The sequence below is a fragment of the Gymnogyps californianus genome, chromosome 20, assembly GCF_018139145.2.
Source record: "Gymnogyps californianus isolate 813 chromosome 20, ASM1813914v2, whole genome shotgun sequence".
In the NCBI taxonomy this organism is placed as follows: Eukaryota; Metazoa; Chordata; class Aves; order Accipitriformes; family Cathartidae; genus Gymnogyps; species Gymnogyps californianus.
Window position 1 is genome coordinate 8348519 of NC_059490.1, and position 25781 is coordinate 8374299.

At 44.2% G+C, this 25781-nt stretch overlaps 4 protein-coding genes across 5 annotated transcripts; 2 read left to right on the top strand and 2 right to left on the bottom strand.

Annotated features, from left to right (window-relative positions):
- Positions 1-357: 357 nt before the first annotated feature.
- On the bottom strand, positions 358-1298 carry EMC6 (ER membrane protein complex subunit 6). Its single transcript, XM_050908915.1, has 2 exons — positions 1208-1298; positions 358-929 (listed from the first exon to the last, which is right to left on the bottom strand). Exon 2 carries the CDS (start codon positions 885-887, stop codon positions 555-557), a length of 333 nt encoding a protein of 110 aa, XP_050764872.1. The 5' UTR covers positions 888-929; positions 1208-1298; the 3' UTR covers positions 358-554.
- A 243-nt stretch (positions 1299-1541) lies between these two features.
- Positions 1542-5707, top strand: TAX1BP3 (Tax1 binding protein 3). 2 transcript variants are annotated; one of them, XM_050908710.1, is made up of 4 exons: positions 1542-1598; positions 3366-3485; positions 3811-3888; positions 4092-5707. In XM_050908710.1, the coding sequence occupies exons 1-4, from the start codon at positions 1560-1562 to the stop codon at positions 4227-4229; spliced, it is 375 nt and encodes a 124-aa protein (XP_050764667.1). In that variant the 5' UTR covers positions 1542-1559; the 3' UTR covers positions 4230-5707. The 2 variants fall into 2 exon arrangements, with proteins under 2 accessions (XP_050764667.1, XP_050764668.1); XM_050908711.1 differs by lacking the exon at positions 3811-3888.
- A 445-nt stretch (positions 5708-6152) lies between these two features.
- On the bottom strand, positions 6153-14480 carry CTNS (cystinosin, lysosomal cystine transporter). Its single transcript, XM_050908709.1, has 11 exons — positions 14470-14480; positions 13916-13989; positions 12720-12798; positions 11397-11481; positions 11201-11304; positions 10078-10209; positions 9243-9342; positions 9029-9148; positions 7736-7906; positions 7407-7524; positions 6153-7030 (listed from the first exon to the last, which is right to left on the bottom strand). Exons 2-11 carry the CDS (start codon positions 13977-13979, stop codon positions 6900-6902), a joined length of 1104 nt encoding a protein of 367 aa, XP_050764666.1. The 5' UTR covers positions 13980-13989; positions 14470-14480; the 3' UTR covers positions 6153-6899.
- A 10-nt stretch (positions 14481-14490) lies between these two features.
- Positions 14491-23711, top strand: SHPK (sedoheptulokinase). Its single transcript, XM_050908708.1, has 7 exons — positions 14491-15228; positions 16478-16619; positions 19406-19589; positions 20772-20924; positions 21939-22114; positions 22222-22422; positions 23302-23711. Exons 1-7 carry the CDS (start codon positions 15046-15048, stop codon positions 23694-23696), a joined length of 1434 nt encoding a protein of 477 aa, XP_050764665.1. The 5' UTR covers positions 14491-15045; the 3' UTR covers positions 23697-23711.
- Positions 23712-25781: the final 2070 nt, after the last annotated feature.

Genomic DNA, 25781 nt, shown 5'->3' on the forward strand with positions numbered 1-25781 from the left:
TGACAATGTCATTTATTGATAGCGTGTACATCCAGCAATTGTGGAAATAACGTTTGCACTAGCAACTCAGTTACATTTCTGTACCAAACCTTCACATACACTTAATTACATGCTACTGTGCAGTATTTCCTTGTGTCAGTGGGTTATTTTTTAAGAGTGCTGTGTTACACACTGCTTTCATCACTATTTGTGTGTAGGGACAGGCAGCAAATCTAGAGGGGATTGTAACTGGCGTGTCTTTTCCGAAAAGCAAACGATACAAGGGACTACATTAACCAAAACCCACGGTTGTGCCTGCAATTAGGGACAGAAGCTATTCCTTAACCAACAAACAAATATTCATGGGAGGCATCCAAGTGGTGTTTCACATTCCATTTAATTAGAACAGTACTACGGATTCATTTGTACTTGGACATAATTTACTGACAGTATTAACAATACAAGCGATGAACAACAGTTTAAAAGGTAAGCTGGCCTAGTTGTGTAGGTGACTTTTGGCAACAGTCCTCCTGCTTCGTTAAAAAACACTGCAGCTAATGTGGTTCCTAGTTGTTTTAGTAGACATGAACCATGCCATACAGGAAAGTCCAGAACAGGACATATGTGAAGAGCCCTCCTATAAGCCCCCCCGTGAAAAGCAGCCTTCGGGATTTAAAGTACTTATTCCATCGCCGTCCGGCTTTTAACACCAAGAGCACGGAGAGGAGGACGGAAGCCAGGAAGTAGAAGATGAAGCCGTGCAGGCCGGTCAGGCCGAGGATCCCCGCCGTGGCGCCCGACAGGGCCGAGACAGACGTCCTGCAATAGTCCAGGATGGCGGCGTTCCCCCGCACCGCCGCTTCGCTGATGAACTGCGGCCCCTCGCGCTTGGCCACCACCGCGGCCATGGCTCCCAGCCGGGCTCGGGGACCTCCTCTCTCCCAACGAGACTGGGGTAAAGGAGACACACGCTGTACGGGCCGGGGCGGCCGGGGGGGGGGGGACGGGCCCGGCGCAGCCCCGGTCCGTGCTGAAGCGGTGCCTCCCGCGGAGAGCCCGCTCGGCTCCGGGGTGGCCGCTGCCGCTAGGCCGCCCTCAGGCGTGCCGTTCCGGAGCCGCGGCGGGAGCTCAACGGCCTTCGGCGCCCGCGCGGAGGCCTCTCCCGGCACGGCCCGCCTGGCGCCGCCGAGCACCCGCGGGGCCCTCCCGCCTATCCCCCAGCCCGTACCTCTCATCCACGGCGGCGCGCTGCTCCGCGGGACCCTCGGCCGGGCCCGACCGTCACGCCTCACGCCCTGCCAAGGGACACCACACACCGCCCGTCACCGCGGGCCGCCCGCCGGAGCCGAGGCCGCCGCGCCTCCCCGCCGGGCCCAACCTACCGCCACAGCGGAGCCTCTCGCCTCCCCGCCGGAAGCTCCTGTCAGGCATCTTGGCGCGGGGGCCGCCGGGAAAGCGGCCTGGCTTCCGGCGTCCGCGCCTCCGCCCCGGGCGAGGCGGCACCCGATTGGCTGACGGCGGCGGGGAGGCGGGGCCGGGCGAGGCGCTTTTGTTCGGGCGGCGGCAGCGGCGGCGGGGCCATGTCGTACGTGCCGGGGCAGCCGGTCACCGCCGTGGTGGTGAGACGGGGACGGGGGCACCGCGCCGGGGGCAGGGGCTGCTGAGCGGGACAGGGATGGAGGCGGCGGTGCCGGTGCCGCCCGGCAGCGCCCCGCGGGCTGTCAGCGGGCGGGGGGCGGAGGTGCCGCGGTCGCGTCCCGGAGCAGCCCCAGCCCGCGGGTGCGTGGAATTGAGCGGATGGAAGGGCGCGGCCTCACGGGCTGCAGCGCCGCCGGCCCCGGTTGCCGCCCGCGGCCGCTCCCCGCCCGCCAAGGCGGCGGCTCTCTGCTGTGGAGGCTGTCCGTGCCTGCGGCGGGCTCGGCCCGCCCCGCCGCCCGTCCGGAGTAACGGGCGGGCTGGGCACTGGAGGCACCCGCAAACGCCTCTCCGCTCCCGGATGAAACGTTAGGAGAAGCGGGAAGAAGCTCCACCGGTGTGAGGGAACGGACCGCTGCCGAGGGCTGCGGCCCCTCCGCCTTTTCAGGCGTTGCTTGAGAAAAGCGGGAGTAAGCAGCCGCCACTCAAGCCTGGCAGAGCAGCCGCCGCCGGGCGGGGCACCGTGCCGACCGCCTGAGCGGCTTCTCCACCGCGGCCATGCGGCAGGCCTGCCCCAGCGCTGCGCTCGGTGCCCTCCGCTGCGAGCAACTGCGCGACGTAGGCAGGATAAGCACCTGCTTTGCCTAGGTGGGGTTTAAGAAGTAGAGCTTTTAAAGTATATTAATTGCTTTAATCCACAAACGGTGCAAGCAAGGGTCTCTGTTGCTTCTTCTGCTCGTTAGAATACCAAATTCAGTTGTGCTTTGGGTGGGGTGACATAACCCAGCTGAAACAGGCTGCAGCACTCCCAGCTGCGTAAGAGCGGACACCCCTGAGGATGTGGAAGCTGTCCTGGTGTGCCCAGGCAGTCTGCGTCCCAGTGAGAGCCCAAGCCCAGTGCCCTTGAGGAAGCTCAGTGGCTGAGAGGGCTGTTCGAGAAGAATCATAGAATAGTTGGGGTTGGAAGGGACATTTAAAGGTCATCTAGTCCAACCCTCCTGCAACGAGCAGGGACATCTTCCACTAGGCCAGGCTGAAGTACCTTTTGAGTGGTTATCGTTTCAGTTAAGACCATGGCTTTTTATCTTGGCTCAAGAATTGCACAAGCTGGCATTTATACAATGCTTAGATAATGCATAAAGTTTGCCTGATGCCTGTGTTCATCAGACAGCAAGGAACCTGCCTCCGGATTACAAAAGTGTGTTGATAAGTTATCTTGAAAGAGAACCATCCTAATAATAGGTTGTTATTTCCACTGACGGGGCTAGGCAGGAACACGAGGCATGTGGATAAAGAGCAAGATGAGTCTAGCTATGAGCGACTGCTAGTTATCAAGACATGACTCATGTTTAAAGAGACCTGCTGCATTTTTAGTGTTTTCCCCTTGTAGCTCCAGGCAAGTGGGAAAGCACTGAGTAGTTAAGGAGCTTGGCTGCATCACGGCATGAGTTTGCAGATGGCTTCCTGTCCTGCTATTTTGTGGTAGGGCTGAGAACAGTTCCGAGCCAACTGCTGTCAACACCAAGGTTGCATGTGAGTGACGGAGTGATAGTTCTGTGCTGCCAAGGGGTTTTAGAGCTGTCTGCCTACAACACATAAGCTTACCAAGCTGTGATGCAGCCTGCTCTAGTCAGCTTACAGTATCTCCGCGAAAGACAGTTTAACTGGGTCTTAAGTATCTGTGTCTGAAACACACTCAAGATTTCTTCCAGTGATCACAATACTCAGCCATTATCTTTTTCTCTTTTCAGCAAAGAATTGAAATACATAAGCTTCGTCAAGGTGACAATTTGATTCTGGGATTCAGCATTGGAGGTGGCATTGATCAGGATCCTACTCAGAATCCTTTCTCTGAAGACAAGACTGACAAGGTCAGATGCTCTTTGTTTTCTGTAGCAACTCTCTCCGCAAAAGGCTGAGCATATCCAACTCAGCCAGCAAGCCTGACTCACTTGCATCTGTATTCTGTCCTCTCACATAGTTGACTACTAAAGTCAGTCTGCAAATAACGTGGCAACAGAGTAAGTTTGTTTTAAGTTAGCTCTCCACCTTTTCTATTTTCCAACATTGCACAAACCTGTTTTTAACTAGAATCCCATAATATACTACAAAGTATTTTTGCATTGTCAGTGGAATGGCCCTTGAGTATTTAATGCTCCCATATTTAGTAAATGAACACTTAATATTTTTTTCCAGGGTATCTACGTAACAAGGGTGACAGAAGGAGGCCCAGCAGAAGTTGCAGGACTTCAGATTGGAGATAAGATCATGCAGGTAAACACCAAGACAAGACAAGTACCAGAGTAGTACTAGGTGCACACTACAAAGTTTCTGCTGGTGGAAATACTGTCTTCTGGGTACCTTCCAGGACAGTTTGTGGGGCTTATAACTGAGCTGTGGCATAAGCCTATCTACTACATAGGTCTGATAGAACAGTTATAGGACACCTGCCTCACTTTATGGTTTTCTTTTCCTAGGTGAATGGCTGGGATATGACAATGGTGACCCATGACCAAGCTAGGAAGAGGCTGACAAAAAGGAACGAAGAAGTGGTACGGCTGCTGGTGACCAGGCAATCTCTGCAGAAGGCTGTGCAACAATCCATGATGTCCTAATCAATCGTCAAGTTGGGGAAGGGTTGGGGAGGGAGATATATAGACTGATATCAAGCAAGGAAGCAAATACTAGACCTGAACAGGTTGTCTGGAAGGAGTGCATGTTCCTAACTGTGGTAAACACTATTTTTTTTTTTTTCCTTTCTCTGGTGTAACTGGCAGTAGTAAAACTCTAGTCCCCTCAAGCAGAGTGCTTCTCTAAAGTCTTCCCTGCAGGTACACGGTAAGACTTTATTGTAGTCATGGCTTTCAGGAGGACAGGACAAACCCTAGTTATCTAAGGAAGCAACTGGAAAAGCCTTAACTTTGACAGAATTCTCTTGTAGCACAAAAGCTTCCTATTTTAAGAGGAAATGTGGTTCCTGCTATGGAAGATAAGAGGGTTTGCTGTGCTTAAGCTTTTAGAAGCGAGCTGTCCTGTCCCCTCATGCTATCAAATTAAAATGCCAGAATTAAGAGTTGCCCGCTGCTGTGGGGAGGAGCACTGTACTCATCCCACATTGTGTGCTAGCTAGACAGAGTATGCTGAAGGGTTTGGGGCATTACAGTTTACTGCAAAGATTCCCTGTACAAAGCAGCCTCTTCAGACAGACAAACAAGAAACAACTAAGTATCACAGAAGTGTTAGATTAATGCCTGTGAAGGACACTAAGAGTTCATAGACACTACAGCTCAACTTCACTGTCAGAGTAAAACCTTAATTCTCCTTGTTCCCAAGTAATTTGTAACATCACATGAATCAAGTTTAAATGAAAGGAATATGGAGCAGAAAAGAACACACTGTCACTGAACTTACCAAAAGAGCTGCTCATAGCTGTAGTCTTCAGTTCTTCATTCCACTTCTATCAGACTTGAAATGGGAGAGGTGGATTTTGGTCTGTCTTCTAGAAGACTTTGCTTAAATCACTGATTTATTGGATGGAAGAGATGAATATGCCAGTAATTTGCAAAAGTGCCTCTTGACCAAATTTCAACTTCTGGTAAGATACTAAGTTGTTTAAATCAACATGCCACAGGATTTAAGATTCTTGCTGCAACACTAAAGTTAATTATCTAGCATCCTAGTGGTTTGTTAACCAGCTAGCTTTACAGTTATCCAAAAACTGGAGTTCTTAATCCCCTTCAGTTGATTTATACATATCTATACTTTCCTTAAGCAGTCTTCAGGTAAGCTGTTGTAAATAGAACATGAGAAGGTGGCAGACTAACTTATTCAGTACATTACTGCTGTGCCATGTACGTATGTTGTGATTAATGCATCTCAGACTGTTCTGTACACACCAGCAGATGCCTATTTACCATTTTTATATCTACAGAATTACTAGAATACTGCTTTTGAATTTTGTAACTTAAGAATTCAGTGGTAAATTTTAAGGCTTTCAAGTTGAAGTTATTTTTTTTACTATAAAGATACACTGCTATTTGTACTGCTATTTCACTTGATTTTACACACAATAAAACAAAGTTGCATTTCCTGAGCTGTTTCTCCTTACATTTAAGAAGGCTAGATCACTTGAATGCCTCCAGCTGACACCTCTTTCCTGGCTCAAAAAGTGGATTGTGGACTACATCAACACAATGCAGTCTGAGGTTAGTAAGGTCTGATTTCACTGGTGGGTATTTGTAGTGTTAGGGAGCTATCAAACCTCACCTGGTCTCTAGCAGGGGGAGAAGGAGTTCTAGTTTTCCTTAGGTTGATACCTAGTAAGACATACTAGCTTTTGAGCATTCATGTATTGTTCAAGTACAAATGCATGGATTCCCTTCTAGTTCTTTTAAAGGGTATAATGCTTACCTTCAAGTAACTCAAGACCTTGATCTCTAGGTAGAGCATACCACATGTAGTTAAAAAGTTGCCCAGGAACAAAACCATATGTTTAAACTTTAATCACGGGGCTGTTAACATGATCCACTTAGAAGTAATATCTTTGATAAATCTTTAATCTTTACCATCCACCATTTAGGATTCAAGGCATTTCAGTAGAACTGAGCAAAATGAAGTTAGTGCATTAGAAGTATTCAGATAAATCTGAGCACTGGTCTTAACACCTTTGAAGGAGCTTTCAGTGAAATAATACAGTTTCTGCTGCTTCTCAGTATTTTTTTTAACAGAGTTCAGGTTCTAATATTTGTGTGTTTGCTACCAACCTCATTCTTTTATGTAGCACTACAGCTGTTAACAGCCAACCTGAGTGGTGTTCTCCTGTGATCTGTCTGTGAGGAGTCAGCAACAGCACTTAGATCCACAGACGGTCTTTGGTCATTACATTAAGATGTTAAGTGGTTGCTTAAACATGATCTCAGATTTTTGGAAGCCAGAACTCTGCTCTTTGTGCTTCACGTCCAATCAGAAAGACATCACTCTGGTCTTTCCTGTTGTTATGGAAAAAGAGCCACATGTTGCTTGGACAGCTCACGCTAAGCTGTCTTTGCAGCTTCAACAGGCATGAGTCTTCCATTTGCAAGTGGTGGCTAGATAGCTTGCTGTCCTTTAAGGCATCTGGCAATCAGCATTTGGCAAGGCAACAGCTCGTATTCCATACCAGAGAGGATCAAAGTATAAACAGAGATCAGAATCAGTATTTCTGGTAACTGGCAGTAGGCATCTTGAAAGCCCTCAGCCAGGGTAGGGGCAAGTTCAATTTAAAGTTTTTGTCTTCACAACTGATGTTATTCACAAGGTTCATACCCTCGTCTCCTATAAAGGCAGTAGTGCTGGACCATAAAAACAATATCAAAGATGATGGCGAAGACACCCAGGCCAAACTTGGTTGGATCTCCAAAGATTAACTTCCACTGATCTGTCAAACACAAATTAGAGAGTTAAAACTAACTCCTCAAGTGTAGTCTTGTCTCAAGACTAGAAGATCATGCCATACATATTAGAGAAGTTCACATGTATTACCTGGACCGCTTAGACACGCCTTAAGACTGACTGTAGCATACATCTTACGCAAAGTTAATTAATAACTGTTCCTGTGGTTTCTTCAGAATAGCTATTTCATTTTCTATCTTGAAGGAATATGAACAGATTCTTTATTCTTAGTATAAGAACAGCTGCCCATACTATAGCACAAACATCATTCTCCTGAGAGAACCTCCTGGTTTATATCTGCTTTGTAGCAGGATTCTCCCACCCCACTAAGAAAGACCCCACCGCCTCAGTTCCAGCCTTACCGTTGTTGTATGACTGCAAAAACATCTGGAGAAGGCTGAAGCTTCCACCAGTGAAGTCTAGTAATACATTTCCAATACTCCATCCCTCAGTACTCTTCCGACGGAAATTCATGTATGCCTGACAGTGTAGCAAGAAGTCGGTCAGCATGTCATGTACAAGCATTTATGAAATTAACATTTAAGAAGCCTTCCATATAACTATACTGGTTTTGTCACTAAAAGACAATAAATAATCATTGCTGGTTTAGTCTAGTCAGACTTTCAAGAGCATACACTACAGGCTTAGGGTGACAGGAATATAGTATAAAAGCAGAAAAATTCAGATTTACCTGTGGAAAATATTTTATCAGTGTGACTGCTAACTTAATGTAAGAGAAGCAGAATAAGAACTGTAGCCATGTCATTTCCTCAGCTGCAGCAAGAAACAGTGTTGTAAATGTGAAGATCCATGCCAGTGCCAGTAGTCCAACAACAACTTTGGATACTTTTTGACCTGCTCTCTGTAACAGAAATGCAGATACACTTAGACTGACCTAGGTCATACATCCCCAGACACACTGTAAGATATACAATATGCTCAGGACTATGCAAGGTTACAGTCCAAGCCTGTTGTTGTACCAGTTAGGCTCATACCACAAGGGAATTTTAAAATTAAATGAGTGCTACAGCAACCAGCTGTAGGTTTGCAAGAGCTGATAAGCAATATTCAACATCAATCATTTGGAATACTGTTGTCCATGAGCAAGTGGGAAACAATATTGTGGCAGTATTCTTGAGTACTTATGATGCCTATTATCAGTGCCACATCTGTACAATCTCCTGAGTTCAGTCTGATGATACTAAGAGTTCCTATATATGCAAAAGGCTGCTAATGCTGTTATGGTAAAAGATTCATGACTGTCTTCTAATTCTTCACTAGAAAAGACTATTGCACCTGGCAGTGGTGACAAATGGGCTGTTGTTACAGTTTTAGGTTTAGCATCACTAAAGGAAGCACCCCAAGAGAGAAACAGTTACCATCGAGAGAAAATTGGCTGTTTAGATCAGAGGCTTTTACAATGGGAATTAAATAGAGAACCACCTGACTAATGGGAATTAAATAAAGAACCACCTGACTATAACAATCAGTCTCACCTGAAAAGGGTGGGAATTATAAAAGGGCCTTTGCAGCTGTTTTAGGAGCAAAGAAGTTGGAAAAAAGCTGAAAGTTTGAATTGCAGGGAACCCCTAAGGACCGAGCTTGAAGAATGCTTCAAGTAGTGAGGAAACAGCAAAGCACATAACAGCATCTGTACGGTGTAGAGCTGTAATCTATGTGCTGGCTACAGATCTTTTTGGGAACTTTATGAACTTGGCTGTTTGCCTTAGTTATTCTGAGTCCCTAAGGAGTTTACTGATAAGCTCAGAACATCCATGAGACTGAAGTAGCTAAGCTTACTGGAGTTGCTACTAGCTCAGGAAAGATAAAGGCAGCTGGATTGTGAAGCCTGACTTCTTGAAAGCCCAATGAAAGTGCAATGAAGAGGACTTCGGAGCCCAAAAGGAGTGGACGGTGAGTGGTGAGGTGCCCGGCAGAGGGAGCTCTGCCAGAGCTGACAGGTCAGCCCAGGATTGAGACTTACCTCGTAGATGCAGCACTGAATTACGGTGAGGAGAGTTAGAGCTACTGCGTGGAGACTGAAGAAAACATCATTGATAGCCACAGGGTTCACCCCGCTGGGGTAACTGACTAAGAATTCCTCCTAAATGTAAGGGAAACCAAAACCAGCCAAAGGCCTTAACTCTCTTCTGTAGATACCCACCCCCCAGCAAGGATTAAGAGATAATCATGCTTACCTTAATCAAGGGAATCCAGAAGAGTCCAACATTAAACACACTGTATGCTATAAAGCCAGTAAGGTTTAATGCTATAAAGTCAAAGCTTAGTCCAACAACACTAGAGAAGGGGGGGGGGAAATAAGAGAAATACGCATCAGAGCATTACAGGCAGTTCCGGGGAAAACTTGACCCTAGAAGGTACTGATTTATAGGCAATTTTCAACGTAAGCCAAAGCTGCAGGCATTGTGACAACACGATGCTGTGAGTTCATCAGGAAGCAAGGTGAAATATCGCCGATATGCCATGCACTGGTACTCAGAACAGCTCTCACTGACACAGTTGTGTCCCTGCTGTTTAAATTCACCCCTCCATGAGCTCAGCTAGTCTGATAAAACCTTTCCAGCCTGAATCCATAGAGGCAGTAGTGCATCTTTGCCAAAACAAATGCTTTAGTTTTCATATATAATAATGTTTCTACTTACAGTCACTTAGTTTAAAGGGAGCTGGCCTAATGACAACTACCTAATCTTTGAAGGTGGTCATCGCAATTGGCTCAGCCAGATGACTTACAACATGACACCAAAGGGAATGGGCAAGTCCCCTCTATAACAAATTACTACTGGATGCCAAACCATAGGATTAGGTGTCTATAAGATGCACATACGTTTCCTCTGACCTACATGCATAAAAGCTCACTGGGGCTGCATTTATTCAGGCCCTACCTTTGCCTTGCTTTTTTCCCCAGTCTTGCCACACATAATTCACAATAACAAAGATGGATGTAACTGAAGCTAGGAACATGATTTGCAGAAGTGCTTAAGTGACTTGCAAACACATCTTAAGTCTCCTTACCTTTTTCGTCGCCAGTTCTCAAAGAGTTGAGGATAAAAGGAGACAGACCAGGCAAGGAAATAGATCCAGCCAATCACCTCATCAGCATATCTCACTATGATGCTATGAATCACTTGAAATTGAATCCTAGGTCTGATGGTTAATGCAAAGAATTAGTTAATTTGTCTGTTCACACTTTTTTCAGCAGATTTTGCCTTGTTCGGCTTTGAGAGAGAAAACAGCATCCAGGTGTTGAGACAAGACAATAAAGGTTCAGAGTTGGTTTCAGTAGAGTTGCTCCCCTTTTCTTTAGTGTCCTTGTTATGTTTAGGGCATCTTCCACCCCTACCCTCAACCTATCCTTTCCTTCTTGTCTCGCTCTTTCCATTCTTTTACCATAGAAATCTTCAAAAAGGTCATCTTGTACCTATGGCTTCCACTCTCTTAGCATGAGGTCTGTTACGCAAGAGCAGAGTTTTACTTTTCACGCTCTACTAGCAAAGCCTCATGATCACGCCTGTCCTGTTGAGCATGTCATGTGCTTACCTCTGCATTTGCTTTGAGCCTTAAAAGCAGAAGCGAAATGAGGAAGTAAAACAGGAGTATCCTGTTGCTCAGTAGCATCTGGGCAACAAGCAAATACAATCCAGCCTTCTCCACCTTGCTAGACTGTTTTCCTATTAGGGAGGACTGGCATCTGTGAAAAGAAGGCTCCCCTAACTAGAAAGCAAAACACCTATATCTCATGGTAGTGATGTGGGCGCACAGCTGCATCAGGCTATTAGCACTCCAGAACAAGTTCTGCACAGTAAGAATAGTATCCCGCTGGACATTTACAATCAAACGCTTCCTGGATCAGAAAAGCTAATGTAGTTTTGATACTTTGGAGAGGGGTTATTAAAACCAGACTAAGGAGGCATGAGAACTCATAGTCATCTGGTAATGAAATCTAAGATAACAAGACTATCACTCTGCTTCCATACCCTGTATTTATCTGAATACCTTGGATTGCTGGAGGGTCACCACATCTTCTCAACTACACGCCACCCATGTCCCATTACTATTTAACTATAAGGAGGGAATAGTAACCCCAAAGTTTAGGAAGCTGTAGGTTAGTAAGTGGAACTAAAAACCAGTTTCTCACCCAGTTAAGTTGGAATTAATGGTATAAAGATAAACTGTTACTTGTCCAACATCATCTGCTTTCACTTGGAAGTCTGCTTTAGTGTGACCTGCAGGCAATTGTACCTGCAAGGCAAAATGGAAGGAAGAAAGAGGAGAGTTGCACCATACTAGCAGTAGGCTTTTGCATAAGGTCAGAAGTCTGTTCTGTCACTTACTTCATCAGGTAGTTCAACAATAGTGCTGCGTTTTGATGAGTGTGTAATATTAAGAGTTATCACCAGTGTCTCATTTAAAGGAGCCCTGCGAAGGCAGGAAAAAACAAGTTAGACTGGTGCCTGAGTTCACAAAGATTGCTTCAGGGCTGCAGGAGAGTATCTGCTAAATCCTCACAGCTGTGGCAAACATAATGAACAGGCATACACAACAGTACCTACCTAGTACTCAGAGGAACACCAGCACCAAGGTATGTTAGCATTGTACTATTTCTTTTATCTGAACTAGCAATGGGCACTAGACAGTTATATGGCCACATTTTACCTCCCTCTTCTCCACACAAGTGGCAGAGCAAAGTCATTGCCATCAGAATCTTATCGTTGTGGTTGTTAACCCTTTGCTGGTAAAGGGGCAGAAATGATGGACATGTACTTGCAGTGATGAAAGGCAGAAATTATAGCAGTGCAGTCAGACAAAAACAACCCTCAAATAAAAACCCTCCAAGTGACAGTCCTGCACAGCTTTCCCAGAGAACTCCACTGAGCATTTGTCCAGGAGGTTTAATTGCACAGCAGTACTTAAAATGTCATAAGGTTCAAATGCCTGTACTTGTCCATGAACAAGATTACAGTACCACATCTTTCTTTGCAAAAATAAAAGTTCTGGACTGTTGCAGCCATGTTTTGCTATTTTCCTCTTTATCACAACTGTTACATTTTCATCTGACTGTTCCCTTTACTCAAACTTTGAGATCCCAAAGGGGAGGGGTGCATGTATTTAACAATCCTTTCCTGGGAAGAGGCTGACATAGCAAAAACATGGGTAAACAATGCACTGTATTAAACAATGAGACTAAGGTGCACCAGCCCCCACTCTGGAGCAGCTGCATTTCTTTGCTAGCAATGGCAAGTTCTGTTTGCTTCGTAAAGTTTTTTTGGTGATCCTTCTTGGAAATGCAAGTTTCTCTTACGTATCAATTTTTAGAAATGGAGGAACTGTAAGTTCACTTATGGAAGACAGTTCAGTAAGCTAACATAGGGCAGAGAGTATGAAACATCTTTTCCTGCTCAACTTCCCATACAAATGGCATGGGATATTGTCAAAGGCCAACCATACAAGGCTGTTTGTGAGAATGCTGCATTATCTTGGTCCATACTGGTACTAAGCAATATAATAGTCTAGAAGTGGCCAGTCACACCAACGAGATTCACTCTGTATGAGCAACTAACTGAGTCTGCAGGGAAGTCTTAAGTATATAGCCAAGTCCTACCCGCTTGCTCGTCCCCTGTTCCAAAGATAAAGTAAAGATGCAATCATGATTTTACCTCAGAGAGATAGTGACATTTGTTGAACTTCCACTTTCTAATGAAACCACTTCAGGGACGGACAATACAATGACTCCATCTGGGGGGGGAAAAAAACCCAACCAACTAAAAAACCCACACAAATCTCAATTTCTCTGAATGACAAATAGCTCCTTCAGAAGAACTGCCTACTTTCTTTTGTGATATAGACATTTTGTCCATTGGTACCTACAGTGTCAGATTCATAAAAGTAGTACACATGATAAACATCAAAGGAAGTACAGCTTATTTCAAGGCGACTAAACAACTTAAAAGGAGAAGTAAATAACTGTCACTTGAATATGTTACAAGGAAGCAATTTAAGTATTTGAAGTGCAACAAAAGTTCATTGCAAGAGAAGGCTATAAGATACTTCAAACCTACACTAATTGTTTCTTGATGTGATCCTAGTAACTTAGGAGTCATAAATGCCCAAAATTTAGTTTAAAATTGCTTCTTGGGTCACAAATTCAAACCAGGTACCCAGATGTTCAAGAGAATGTACATTTACTGTCTTAACACTTCAGGCATCACAAGCACCTTACTATAGTGCTCTGAAATATTGCTATTAAGGGGTACACTTTACAACAATCCAGCTATATCGTACCACATCACGCTTTAAGAGAGGCTGAGATTCCAAGTGCCAATACAACCAATAGCAAAACCATAAGCTGGTCACGCGTCAACAATTTTGACATTTGGAATCTAAGTCTATTTTATTCACTGTATGTTTAAAGGACACAAGAAACAAGAGGAAGAACAAAGATCTATATAAAAATAAGACCAGAAATGGGGAGATAAACAGGTTGCTCTAGACACCTTTTTTCTTGTTGCCATATATTACACTGCTCTTAAGAAGTTATTTAAGCAGGAGAGCTCCCCAGTTCATCACTGACTGCACCACAGGCAGTATTTAATCTGCTTCTGCAGAGGTAAGTTCAGAGCATGAGGTGAGTGCTCCATCACAACAGTGCCTCAGTGTAGCACTGTCTGTGTACGAGCACACCAAGTCAAAGGTAACATGTGAAAGAAGAGCTGATGGGAACCACAGCACAGGTCTCCCCAGAGAGACATGACAGGGATACTGCAGAGCAGCCCTCTTCTACCTCTTACCAGTTCAGACCTGGCCCCTGCCCGGGAGGCCCTGCGGGCCCAAGCTGGGATGGCCAAACACTCACCGCCAGGCCCCAGCAGCACAAGTGAGAGGTACAGCAGAGTGGGGAGCAGGTACTGCATCCTCATGGTGGAAAAGCTGCAGAAAAAGTAGGGAAAAGGCTTTGCTCAGGACCCACACGTTTTGAGGGGGCACCAGCCCACCCCCTCAGCTGGCAGCTCCCTGCAAACGGCTCCCTCCCCAGCACCACAGCCCCCAGCCCAGCCCGACTGCGAGACGCTCAGCACGCCCGAGAGAGCACCAGTCTTTCAGTCCCTCTGTCTGCCCAGACTCCCCCGGGGACATCTTTACCTCATAGCTTATCCCGCTCCCGCCACACAGAGCCACCGCCCCCCCGAGGGATTCCCCTCCCCCCCACCACCACCCGCGCAGGACTACAAATCTCAGCAGCCACCGCGCCTCCATCAGCCCCCCCCGCCCCTGTCAGCGCGGCGCGGTGCACGCTGGGACTTGTAGTCCCCGCCGTCCTCCCCTCAGGAGGCGCGGTGAAGCGGGGCCATCCCACGCTTTCGGGTGTCGCTAACACCGAGGAAGCAGTGCTGAGGCGAGGACACCTACCTCCTTCCAGCGCCGCAGCTCCGTCCCGCACAGCCCCGGCTCTTCCCTTTTCAGCTTCTCACGTGAGGCAGCCGCCTATCAACTTCCCGCCCAGCGCCCATCGCGCGTGTTGCGCCGGTGCGGCCGCCCTCGGGTGCCATCTTGGGTGTGGCAGTGCGGGTTGGATGCATGCTGGTGCCGGCGAGTCTGTGAGGGAGGGAGAGCTGCGAGCGGAGAGAGGGCTTGTTGCTTTGGTTGCTTGTTGAAGTTTCGTTTAAAGCTGCGCAGGTCACTGGCGGGGGCTGAGGAAGGGACAGTTGGTCGTGCTTAAGATGGAGGGGTAGTGCCCAGGCACTGCTGAGGGGAGATATCTTCAGCCAAAGGGCAAAGTCCAGGCTGCTCTCCCAGCCCAGCCTGCCCAGTCCCTGCGTGCTGCTGGGGTGAGAGCCCACACTGCTTGTGCCCTTGGCACCCTTGGCTCTTGGGGCAGGTGCCCCCTCAGAGGCAGCAAGGAGCGGTGTGGGGCTTAGCATAGTGGGTGTCTGGCCGGCTGCTACCTGTGTGTGGTGGGGAAGGTGAAAGCAATCTCCTCTACCCATGGCTATGGCAGGCAGCGAGGCGGCAGGCAGGCCTGGTCCTGCCTGCGTGCTGGGCATAGACCTGGGCACGACTTCGGTTAAGGCAGCCCTGTTGATAGGGGCAGAGCAGGGGCAGGTGGTGGCAGAGAGCTGCTCCCGGGAGACGCAGGCACACACCAGTAGCCTGGAAGCTGGACCACAGGTAAGGGGTGGCAGACAGCACTGCTGGCAATTTCAAGATACCAGCCTTGCCTTGTCGTGGCCGGGTTGTGTTGCTACGTTATGCAGACTTTAGTGGCCTTCCTGGCCTAGAAGGATGGAGATGGTTGCTGCATGTGTCTGGATGTCTGAAAGTAGAATTAAAATGCTCTCTGTTTACTGTTCAGGAAAGTCAAGGAAAGCTGCTTGTTTTAAGAAAGACCCAGGTTTTGAAAAGTTGCATAAGACAATCTAAAGCTATTCTCCCATGAATCATCACTTTGTATTTGATGTTTCCGGTCAGGAAACAGCAGCCACTTGCCAACTGGAGGCGTGTTTTGCACTTTAATGTGAGATGGAATCGTAACTGGAAATTCCCTGTGGAAAAAACCAGGAACATGTACTCCTGTTAAAGATCTTTACATTAATTGTGTTGGTCAGTCTAAGAAAGAATGGATCAGAATCATAAAAAATACGTATCAACATTCCTCTGGCCCAGTGTTGTAATGAGTCCAGGAGCTAATTTCTGAGCAAAGATACCAAACAGGCCAACCCTCCTCCCTACAGTCATGTTTATGCAGCCAAAAGTATGTATGTGCAGATTAGTTCACATCTATATGTAGACTATACTTGAATACTTTTGCTTATAATCTTCATACTGGTCTGTCACAAAGTAATCTGAATCTTCAAAAGTGTGAAAGCTGGAATACAGCTTCTCCTGTGGTGTGATTTGGTCAGTTTGCTGAGTAGATCAGTTTGCTGGGTAGCTCTAGCAATAGAGTATCCAGAATCGAAGTATCAGCATCATAAAAATCAATAGTGAGTAGATATGGAGGAGCTTCAGGAAGTTGTAGGGGAAACTGCATGTCAGTCAGAATACACAGATAATCCTCTTTGTGAGGAAAAAGAAGAGCAATATGTAAGGTGAACTAATGAAAGCATGTAGTGAGTGTTAATGGATTTTTTTTTAAAGGTATAGTTGAGTATGGTAACTTAGGAAATTAAAAATTATTTGGCCTTCAGTTTAAGAGGCTGTTATCTCATTCTCAACTTGCTAGTATTGGTTTTTAGGTTTTGTGGGGTTTTTTGCCTTTTTTTTTTTTTTTTCAATTTAGTAGTGAATGTTATTCTAATACATGCTATTAAGCTAAATGAATTCTGTTCTTCACTTCTGACTAGAGTAGCCTTGTTTAATAAATACACTGCGTGAATCGTAGCAGTTTCATGCTCAGAATAATGCTTTATGATTGCAGGGAATGGAGCAGAATGTCTGGAGAATAATAAGAGCATTGAATGAATGCCTTGCTGCTCTACCTCAGCAGCAGCTTCAAAGAGTCAGTCACATTGGCGTTTCAGGACAAATGCATGGGATTGTATTTTGGAAAAGAGATAAAGGTAACATTAAATCTTTGGCATTCCTGTTCAGAGTATTACAATGCAGAAAATAAAATTTTAACACTGAAATGATCTGTACGAAACTGCTGCACGTTCACTTTGGTCTTCCATAAAACAGAATTAACAGAAGATCTTCTGTGGGAGTTTTGCTTTAATTACTGGAATTTCAGCTACTGACTATAGTGAACGATGTTTACACGGATTATTTAGTGTTATGAGATCCCTGCAGAGTCAGCACAATTACTAATATGAAGGAGGAATAACACATTTGTGGCTTGTTATTTGTTTGTCCATCATATGCTATCTGCTGCCAGTTGAAAGAACTTCTGCGTCATGGGAATGACTTGCAGGGGGGAAAATCTTGTTCACCTCATAAAACACTTAACTAGTTATTGCCCAGTATCTCGATACCTTCTAATGATTCTACAGTAGCAGTATTAGCAGTTCTGTGTATGCCTTGAAAAATAAGCTATGCTTGATCTTTATGTTAGAATGTGCATAGCAGTAGCTATCCAACAGTGAATATGGCTATGCTATTTTGAAGTGCTGTTTGAAAGCACAGTAGAGAAATTAAAGTTCAGTAAACAATGTTTTCAGTCCTTTTTTTTTTTTCTCCCCCAAAAAAATCTCAAGGCTTTTTTTTTCCTAGCAAGTCATAGACTGTCATGTTGCATTCATCTTGCTGCTTATGCTTCTGTTAGTAGGAGCTGAAAAAGGATTATGGTCATGATTCTGAATACTCAGTTGCTTGTAGAATGAAGGGCCAAGACCTCAGAAACAAAATCAACCACAGTGAGCTAGTCACATGAAGCTTGATTGTGCAAATACTCAAATAATCTTTGTGACAGCGAGGATGTTTGAAAAATTCAGGCCTTGGATTGCCGGCCCTGTGAGATAGGGATGGATTATCTTCTTGGCTAACGTCCTATAAACCTACTGAAGTCTAAGGCTTTCAGAATGTGGTTCCATATCTGCTTTCTCTTTACCTTATGATGCGCACATCTGAACAATGATACAAGTCTTACAATAATAGGAGTTATGCAGATTAAGCAAAGATTTATTGTAAACCACAGAATAGATTTCCCAAAAGTGCTGGTCACTGCCTGTCAAAAGTTGTCAGGGTCTTAATTGCTTTAAGAGGCATTATACTATTCATTACTGGCTCTAATTTTACATTAAATACTAAAATGATTAGAAAGAAAGAAATCCAAGGGCTGATGGACTGAAGGAGCTGTTGCTTGCTTTCCAGCTGTCCCAAAGGCTGCATAACAAAGCCTCGTGGGTTCATGGTAGACATAGATTCTTATGTCATATTGGTTAATATTTTATTTCGTAAAGCCACATGCCGCTTTTGTTTCATTTCTATCAAGTGAAAGAGGGTGTTTGCTCTCAATTGTTTTGAGTAGACTAAGTGAATCAATGCACTGTGGGATGCAAATTACATTTTTAATAGCATCCTTTAGGGTTAGATTTATGGTTAATAATATTTCTTAGAATCCATTTAAAACTGGAAAAGCAAACCAGTTGGAAATTCAGTTCAAACAGACTTGATAGAACAGGGAATTAAAGGAACAAGAAAAAGTATGCGTTTGCTTTGCGCGTTTCACATAGTACTTCCCAGCTTTCATGCCTGCTTTTTACTGTGTGAGTGTAACTTCAAATCCCTGTATCCAGCCCAGGAAAGACTCTTTTAGCCATATTTGTGCTAGTCAGTTAAGCAGACGGTCTCTTCTCTGACCTGTAGGGCAAGTGGCACGGCACAGCTTGAAACTCTGCTCTCATCCTCAGCCAAAAACCAAAAGGTTGCCTCAGTTACACGCTGTCTCCAGCTGGCTCTGTATCCCCATTGTGGCCAGGCATCACCTGGGAGAGCAGTAGTTGTCAGAGGCCAAAGCTGTGCTAGAAAACATCACATGCCAGTGCTTGAGCTCAGCCTCCGCTTAGTTTGCTGCTCTGACAGGACGGTATGCTGCCTTTGCAGGACTGCTTGTGGTGAGCATGTCAGGGCAGGAAGTACCGCACTGGACCGGAGCAATAGCAGACCTTGCTGAGAAGGCTCTGAGCAGCTCTGAGAAGTTGCCATAATTTAGCTGAGGCCTTCACATGAAAGAATGTGAAAGTTTCATCAAAGGTGTAGTGTTTTCTGTTCAAGAGGAACATGCTGGACACGTAAAACTGAATTAAACTCTATTCTACCTTTGGTGAAGCTTTGTCACATAGCATAGGGGAGGAATACGCTTTAGTACTTTGCAGTCCATTGCTTAATACATATAGATCCAGGTTTCTTGTTGCTTTGGCTCAAAAGGTGATGAAACTACGTACTATCCATCATAGCCAGTTTGTTACTAATACAGCATTCTCTAGGTCATGATGTGGCAGATCCCAGTTAAGGCTTATATGTGAGAGCTGTCATATCAGCTCATTACGTCCCGTAGCAGAACTGTGGGGTTTTTTTGGGGGTTTTTTTTTGGTGGGTCACTTGTTATTTAAGTTGTATCATTAATATCTCAAGGTGCAAGTTGCTTGTTCCTCTAGGCACTAGGAGTGCTTATCAAGAAGGAAGGCCTTGGATACCATTCTCTGTTTTAGCAAACGATGACTGGCATTATGACGTTATCTAGGGCTGAAAAGTATGACTAATTAATTTGATTACAATCACTGCTGGCTCTGTTTCTGCTCTTTTTCCAATATATTTGACAAATTATCAAGAGTGTCCAGAAACGAAGAATGCTAGGTAGACAACACTGCAGGGAATCGCTAGACTTCTCGGATACTGTGTGTTTCAGGTTGCAAGTGGACGGAGTGTGGTACAGGCCCTACCTTTGAGCCGGAGGAGGTCAGTCACCTGATTACTTGGCAAGACGGCCGCTGCAGTCCCACCTTCCTCTCTTCTCTTCCTCTGCCACAGTCACATATCAGCTTGGCTACAGGATTTGGGTGTGCCACAGTCTACTGGTATTTAAAGAAGAGGTACTTCAGGCTGTTTCACTGGCAGTTTCTCATCTTGAATTTATGTGACAATTAGTATTCCTGTAGCATGTTAATGCCACTACAGGCTGAGGGGCTGCATTTCTCTGTAATCATAATATTAATTAAGTAGTCAAAGAGTATTTGTAATGGCAGTATTCAATATAAACTATATGCAGCTGAGCACACAAGAGTCTCTGACCTCATAAAAATACTACAGTTCTCTTTAATAAAAAGAAAAGCTTTTGACCATATAGTAACAGAAGCCTTAAAGTATCATAGAATAATTCTAGTCCGTCCTACCGCTCAGGGGAGCTCTGCTAATGCAGTTTGAACACTATAATTTTGCCTCGTGCAGATTGTGAAAAGTACAAACATGCCTAAAACAGTAACAGAATTGCTTTGTCTGGTTGCTGCCAGATGCTAAAACAAACAGTCCCTAAATTAATTTCAGTTCCTTCCTTCCTTAGACACTGAGATCCTTATGAGGTGTTACGAATGGTCTGCTTTGTTGTGGCATGTTTGCAGAGGATATAATTCTTCACTTACAACTTGGCATCAGCAAGATTTGCTCTTCGGTTTCCTCTGCAGTATGCTATGTTTCTCAAAAAGCCAATGTCCTCCTCTGCAATGAGTTCAGGTTCAATAAATGGGGAAAAACTTATTAGATCTTGGTTTCTTCTAATGTGTGTCCAGCAAATATATGGAGCATGGCATGGTCTTGCTTTAGAGCTGTATAACTCATGAGTCCAGCTGCTTTGTTTCGTTCCTGTTTTGTTTTCATTTGGTACATTTCCATTCATACAATTTGTGGATCCTGTTTTTCTCAAATACTCCAGGATCAACAAGTGACATTTTCTTGTGCAAACAATTACTACTTTCCTGGTAACTTTTGCAATGGCATGCTTTTGAACCTAGACAACTCATTCCTTAAAGCCGCTGTCTCTACATCTTCCATCAGGAGATGAGTGTTGCTGCTGTGGTAACAGCTTGGAAAACACATTCCATTTAAAAAAACAAACTAAAACAAACCAACAAAATGCAGGTTGATCACTGAGATGGCTGTTTCATTTTTAGATGGGACCGCACATGTCTGAAGTTCCCTGTAGCAATGGAAGTAATCTTGCTCCCACTGCCTTAAAACATCCCTCATTGTTTTTGTTTTTAAAATGTTTTGTTTAAAAGTCCAGATTTTCTGAAGTCTTATGATGCAGCTGGCACTATCCACGACTATGTGGTTGCCATGTTGTGTGACCTGAAGAAGCCACTCATGTCCGTCCAGAATGCTGCCAGCTGGGGATATTTTAATTCCAGAAACAAAAGCTGGAATACTGACATGTAAGTGCTAAGGTCATTCAGTGGGTTTTGTGCATTGCTTGTGTCAGGCAATGTGAACACCTTTTGGGACCCTAAGTATGAATGTGCTACAGATAAAAAGTGATTGAAAGTTACTCCTAATCAATTGTGGTGTGTGGCCTGTACTGAAGCACTATTGAGAGTTTGCTCTGGTTTGTAAGGTATATATGTTTAAATTATATAAAATCTGGCACAGTATTTTTAGAAATACTTAAGACAGCAGAGCTGAGAGACTTGTCAGTGAGGCCTTGTATACCAAACTGTTCTCTCCCTTTCTGTGGTGGGATGGGATGGACAAGTGCATGCTGCAGCCAAGTGTTACCTCTGTGATGGGAAAAAACAGTTATTACTCTCTAGTTCTTTCAGTTGAGCTCCTTCATAACTACTAAGACTTGCTTGTGGTAATACCTAAGAGTTATTAGGCTACAGGAAGTCTTATAGGGAATCAGTTTGTGTGTTTGTTTGTTTATTTTAACGATTTGCTCTTTCAGGGCTCAGTGCTAAGGCCTTATATATTTCAGGGCTTAGGTTAGGCCAGGACTCCAAGGTGAAAAGATGTGCTCATGAAGGTATGAAAGAGTGACAGAAACTTGCATTTGGCCTACTGAACTTTTACTAATCTGGAGGTGTTGCTGTAGCAATGTAGTGTATCTTGCAGTTGATTGTTTAAGAAGTTTGTTGGACTTAACTCTTTGATTTGGTTTTGAACCACTAACTGCATGACAGCTTAAAGTTCTTTGACACTTGGAAGTTGCATTTTTTTGCTGTTTTTGTGATTGTCCCTTTACCTTGGAACTGCTTGTCCATATGACATCAGTAGGTTAAACTTGCTGAACGTGTACTGCTGTATAATCTCAGGTAGTCAGATTGCATATAAAGGAAAGCTATTTGTTCTTCTAGACTATTCTAGTTTAGCCAGCCCATTGAACTGGAATGCTGCCCCTGTCCAAGACATTCCCATACTGCTTTCCTGCAATAATATTGTTCTGATTGCAGATTGAAAAAATCCGGCTTTCCTGTTCACTTGCTTCCAGAGGTGGGAGACCCTGGCAGTATTGCAGGGAGGACAATCTGTGCATGGCATGGAATACCCAAAGGAGCAAAAGTAGGAATTGCTCTGGGAGATTTCCAGTGCTCTGTTTATTCCTGTCTGACTGAGAGGACCGATGCAGGTATGATCATTTTGGTATCTTATTTGGTTTTCTCATTGTCCTCCTTCAGGGTAGCCTAATAAAACACTGTTGGTTTTTTTTTTTTTCTTTTTTCTTTTGTATTCTAGTTCTTAATATCAGTACCTCTGCTCAGCTGACTGTCTCAATGCTCCCGGGTTTCCAGCCTCCAGAGACACCAGATCCTTCCTCAGCTGTTTCTTATTTTCCCTACTTCAATGGTGACTACTTGGCAGTGGCAGCATCGCTTAACGGAGGCAATGTGCTAGCAACATTTGTGGACATGGTGGCACGGTGGACAGAAGAGCTAGGTAAGCTATTTCAAGGATAGTTTAAGCTTAAAATTGAGGTTGATCAGCAAGGTAAAAGGAAGCTAAGGCAAAGGAACAAGCCTAGAGCTGTTTTGTCATGCCATATAGGGAACAAGGATGTAACTCTTGGATCATGCTTCCTAGATCTCTGGAATTTCCTGCTGAAGCTTATGAACATGCTAGGACAGTCATGCTTGGACTCCACATTCATGTTGCCTCTAGGTTTTGGGTTTTCTTTTGTTTCAAGAACACAAGAGAATTATTTTTTGCAAGTTGTTTTTCAAAAGGAAAGGTCAGCAAATTTGAGGACAGCCTCTAATTTTGTATGACTGCAGTCCAAAAGAGTCCCTTGATTAGATTAGTTGCCTTTTGCTGCATATTTTGCAGCACTCTAATAGATTTTAAGACTCAAACTCATGTAATATCTTCTAAGTACTTTAAACGTGGTCTTCACAGGTTTTTTTAATAATCTCTTGGGTTTTGCAATACAGAAATAAGCTCTGAAATTGTTCTTTCAGTGAGTACTTGAAGTGAACTTTGCATTCACATGCAATCCAGCCACTGAAGCTGAAGTCTGCCATTAGTGCCTTTAAAGATGTTGTTTCATGTAACTTAGCACAGTATAGGCAAAGACAAATAGCTGTATTATCAGGAAAGGCAGTTTCTGTAATCAGAAAAAGATTTCTAGTGTCACAGATTCTAGATACAATTCGATGGGAGAACTGTGGTTCATAATCCTGGAAAAACAATTACCTTTGGGACACAGAAAAAGATACACAATATTTTGCTGAACAAGTGGATCAGTGTCCATTTTAAGTCTCCACATGTAAGATACACTAGACCCCTTCAGACTAGTAACATGTTATTTCCCATCTGCAGGACTTCAGGTTCAGGAGTCTGCCATCTATACACAGATAATCAAAGCAGCCTTGGCCCAAAACGACAGCAAACTCTCAGTCCACCCAACCATATTTGGAGAGAGACACGTTCCTGAGCAGTTGGCATCAGTGACCAATATTGCTGTCTCTGACCTCTCCCTGGGTCACATAACCAGAGCTCTGTGCCGTGGCATCGTTGAAAACCTCTGTTCCATGTTAACTGTGCAGCGCCTGATGGAGATGGGAGTGAGGAGGATTCTGGGGAGCGGGAGTGCCCTTGCCAGGAACGAGGTGCTGAGGCAGGAAGTAGAAAGGATTTTTCCATTCCCTGTGGTTTACGGGAAGGATATCGATGCTGCTGTGGGGGCTGCCATGGTGATGTTCCACAGAAAATAAAGTAATTGTTTGGAATGGCCTGAGATGCAGCTTCTTTTTTTTTTTTTTTCCTGGCTGTACAGTGTTTCCTTTCACTTTCTTCACTTTTTCTGGAGTGGTATTCAATGTGCAATCTCATTACAGTGGAAAAAAAAAAACAACCTTGCATTTAATGTCTGCTTCTGGGTGTACACATTTCGTTGCTCTGTCATTCCCATTTGTGAAATGAGAAGTAATTATCACATTAAATTTGACTGAGTGACTAGGAAAGATCCATTAACTTTCTGCATAAAATGATACTTCATGCAAGGCTCATTTTCCTGGTAGGAAATAGGTTTAGAAGGACTAGGAGAGATGAGTAGCTGTGACTTAGTCTGATACTTTCATTAGAGACTTTCATTAGAGACTTCTTGTCCTTAAGCTGTCTCACAATATACACACATATAGGCAGCAGACCAGGATGTTGGCCTTGTTTGGGGAGTTCGGTGGCTCTTGCACAGAATGAATGCCAGTTTTCACATGTTGCGTGTTGTCTCTGTAACAGATGGAATACAACCTTGGCTTGAACGTCAACAAAACAATCAAAATAAAACATGGAGGATTATTTCTGTGGCTACCCAGGTCGGGTGCAGCGGACTAAGGTCAAAGGCATGGGTAGGCCAGTACCATGACTGGAGATGCCTGGAATGCAGGGCTTTATCCAAATGGAAAATATATTTATAGGGTGGGAGGTAACTGTTTTCCTTATTTGGCTTACATAATTATTTTGCGTTTGGTTTTTGGGTGGTAAAGTGAATTAGGGCGCCTCTGAAACGGTCATAATTTGTGACAAACCGGAGGAGCTAGCAAACTCAGAGTTACAAAAGCCGGATTCTCATCTCCTTCAGCTTTGATTTCCCTTTTAAGCCCAAGCACAATTAACATTTTGAGAGATGGTCCACAAAAATTATTTGTTCTTGTAATACAGTGCATAGCTATTTTAGTGTATTTGATCTGAAGGTGTTTCTGATTCTGCCCTTCACGTCATGCATCAAATTGAGCTTTAATACAGCAGCTGCCAGGCTAGACTCTAATCTGTTTTTAATGTTAAGTATTGTTCATGCAAATTCCCTTAATGTCCAAGTTTTTATCCCCTGTGTTATGCTCTTAAAATTTATTTCTCCCACTACTCTTTATTTTAATGTGAAAACATTTATACTTCATCTATCCGAAACAAGATGGATGTACACCTTTTTTGCTCAAATGAGACTGGGAAGCAAGTAAGATAGTTTCATGTTATCTAGATACAATTTCATTACTTAGAAGCATGTATTTCGACTGAAATATGGATGTGTATTCCTATCTTGCACATTAGCAACATCAGGACTGACTCATTTTTGTAGTGAGAAAGCTGTTCAGAGTTCTGAGATCTTAATTACAGAGATGGATTAATTTTCTTCTCCCTCCACCCTCCCTCCATGCATCTATTCCATGCTGTGTTTAGGGAACTATTGGCATATATAGGAATTACAGAGAAAGCGTACACTAGATTAAAGGTTTTGTAAAAGGTCTGTATTTGTTATATGATATTTTCCCTTCTATGTTATTATAAAATATTTTTGTATCAGCAGATCTGCTTTCATTTTTATTGAGTAACTGGAAAGAGCTGATAATACTATTCCAGCGTGCTGTTAACTATGAAATCAAGTGGTGTTTGTTTCCAGAAGCTGGTAAAATTGTGGCCTGGTTTTAGGTTCTGTTAGCAAAGGCAAGACTATCTCTGACCTACAGGCCAGCTTTGGATACGTCTTTAAGATCTCGACGACATCTGCTGATGTTTTTCCATTTGCAGCGATGGAGAGGGCTCTTAGTCGGTAAAATCACTCTCAAGCACAGAAGTCGCACAAAGCCTATGCAGCATGTTGGATGCAGGCCCAAGAAAAAGGAATAAATTCCTTCACGTTTATTGCTGGCCTATTTTGATAAGCATTCACATCTCCTTATGAGCTTACACCTTTAAACTAGGTCCCTGCTGAGATGGACTATGATACGTCCAACAACTGTTGCAAAAAGCAATGGAGTGCTACTGGTAAGAAGGAAATAACATCTTCATAAGAAATGCAGGTC

Coding starts and splice junctions, on each gene's coding strand:
- EMC6 (XM_050908915.1), bottom strand. CDS start 887: ATGGCCGCGGTGGTGGCCAAGCGCGAGGGGCCGCAGTTCATCAGCGAA.
- TAX1BP3 (XM_050908710.1), top strand. CDS start 1,560: ATGTCGTACGTGCCGGGGCAGCCGGTCACCGCCGTGGTG. Junction 1,599..3,365: donor AGCCGGTCACCGCCGTGGTG/GTGAGACGGGGA, acceptor TTCTCTTTTCAG/CAAAGAATTGAAATACATAA. Junction 3,889..4,091: donor TTGGAGATAAGATCATGCAG/GTAAACACCAAG, acceptor TTCTTTTCCTAG/GTGAATGGCTGGGATATGAC.
- CTNS (XM_050908709.1), bottom strand. CDS start 13,979: ATGAGGATGCAGTACCTGCTCCCCACTCTGCTGTACCTCTCACTTGTG. Junction 11,305..11,396: donor TTGTTGAACTACCTGATGAA/GTAAGTGACAGA, acceptor TTTGCCTTGCAG/GTACAATTGCCTGCAGGTCA. Junction 9,149..9,242: donor TCTGGATTCCCTTGATTAAG/GTAAGCATGATT, acceptor CCTTACATTTAG/GAGGAATTCTTAGTCAGTTA.
- SHPK (XM_050908708.1), top strand. CDS start 15,046: ATGGCTATGGCAGGCAGCGAGGCGGCAGGCAGGCCTGGTCCTGCCTGC. Junction 16,620..19,405: donor ATTTTGGAAAAGAGATAAAG/GTAACATTAAAT, acceptor TGTGTGTTTCAG/GTTGCAAGTGGACGGAGTGT. Junction 19,590..20,771: donor TACTGGTATTTAAAGAAGAG/GTACTTCAGGCT, acceptor TTTGTTTAAAAG/TCCAGATTTTCTGAAGTCTT.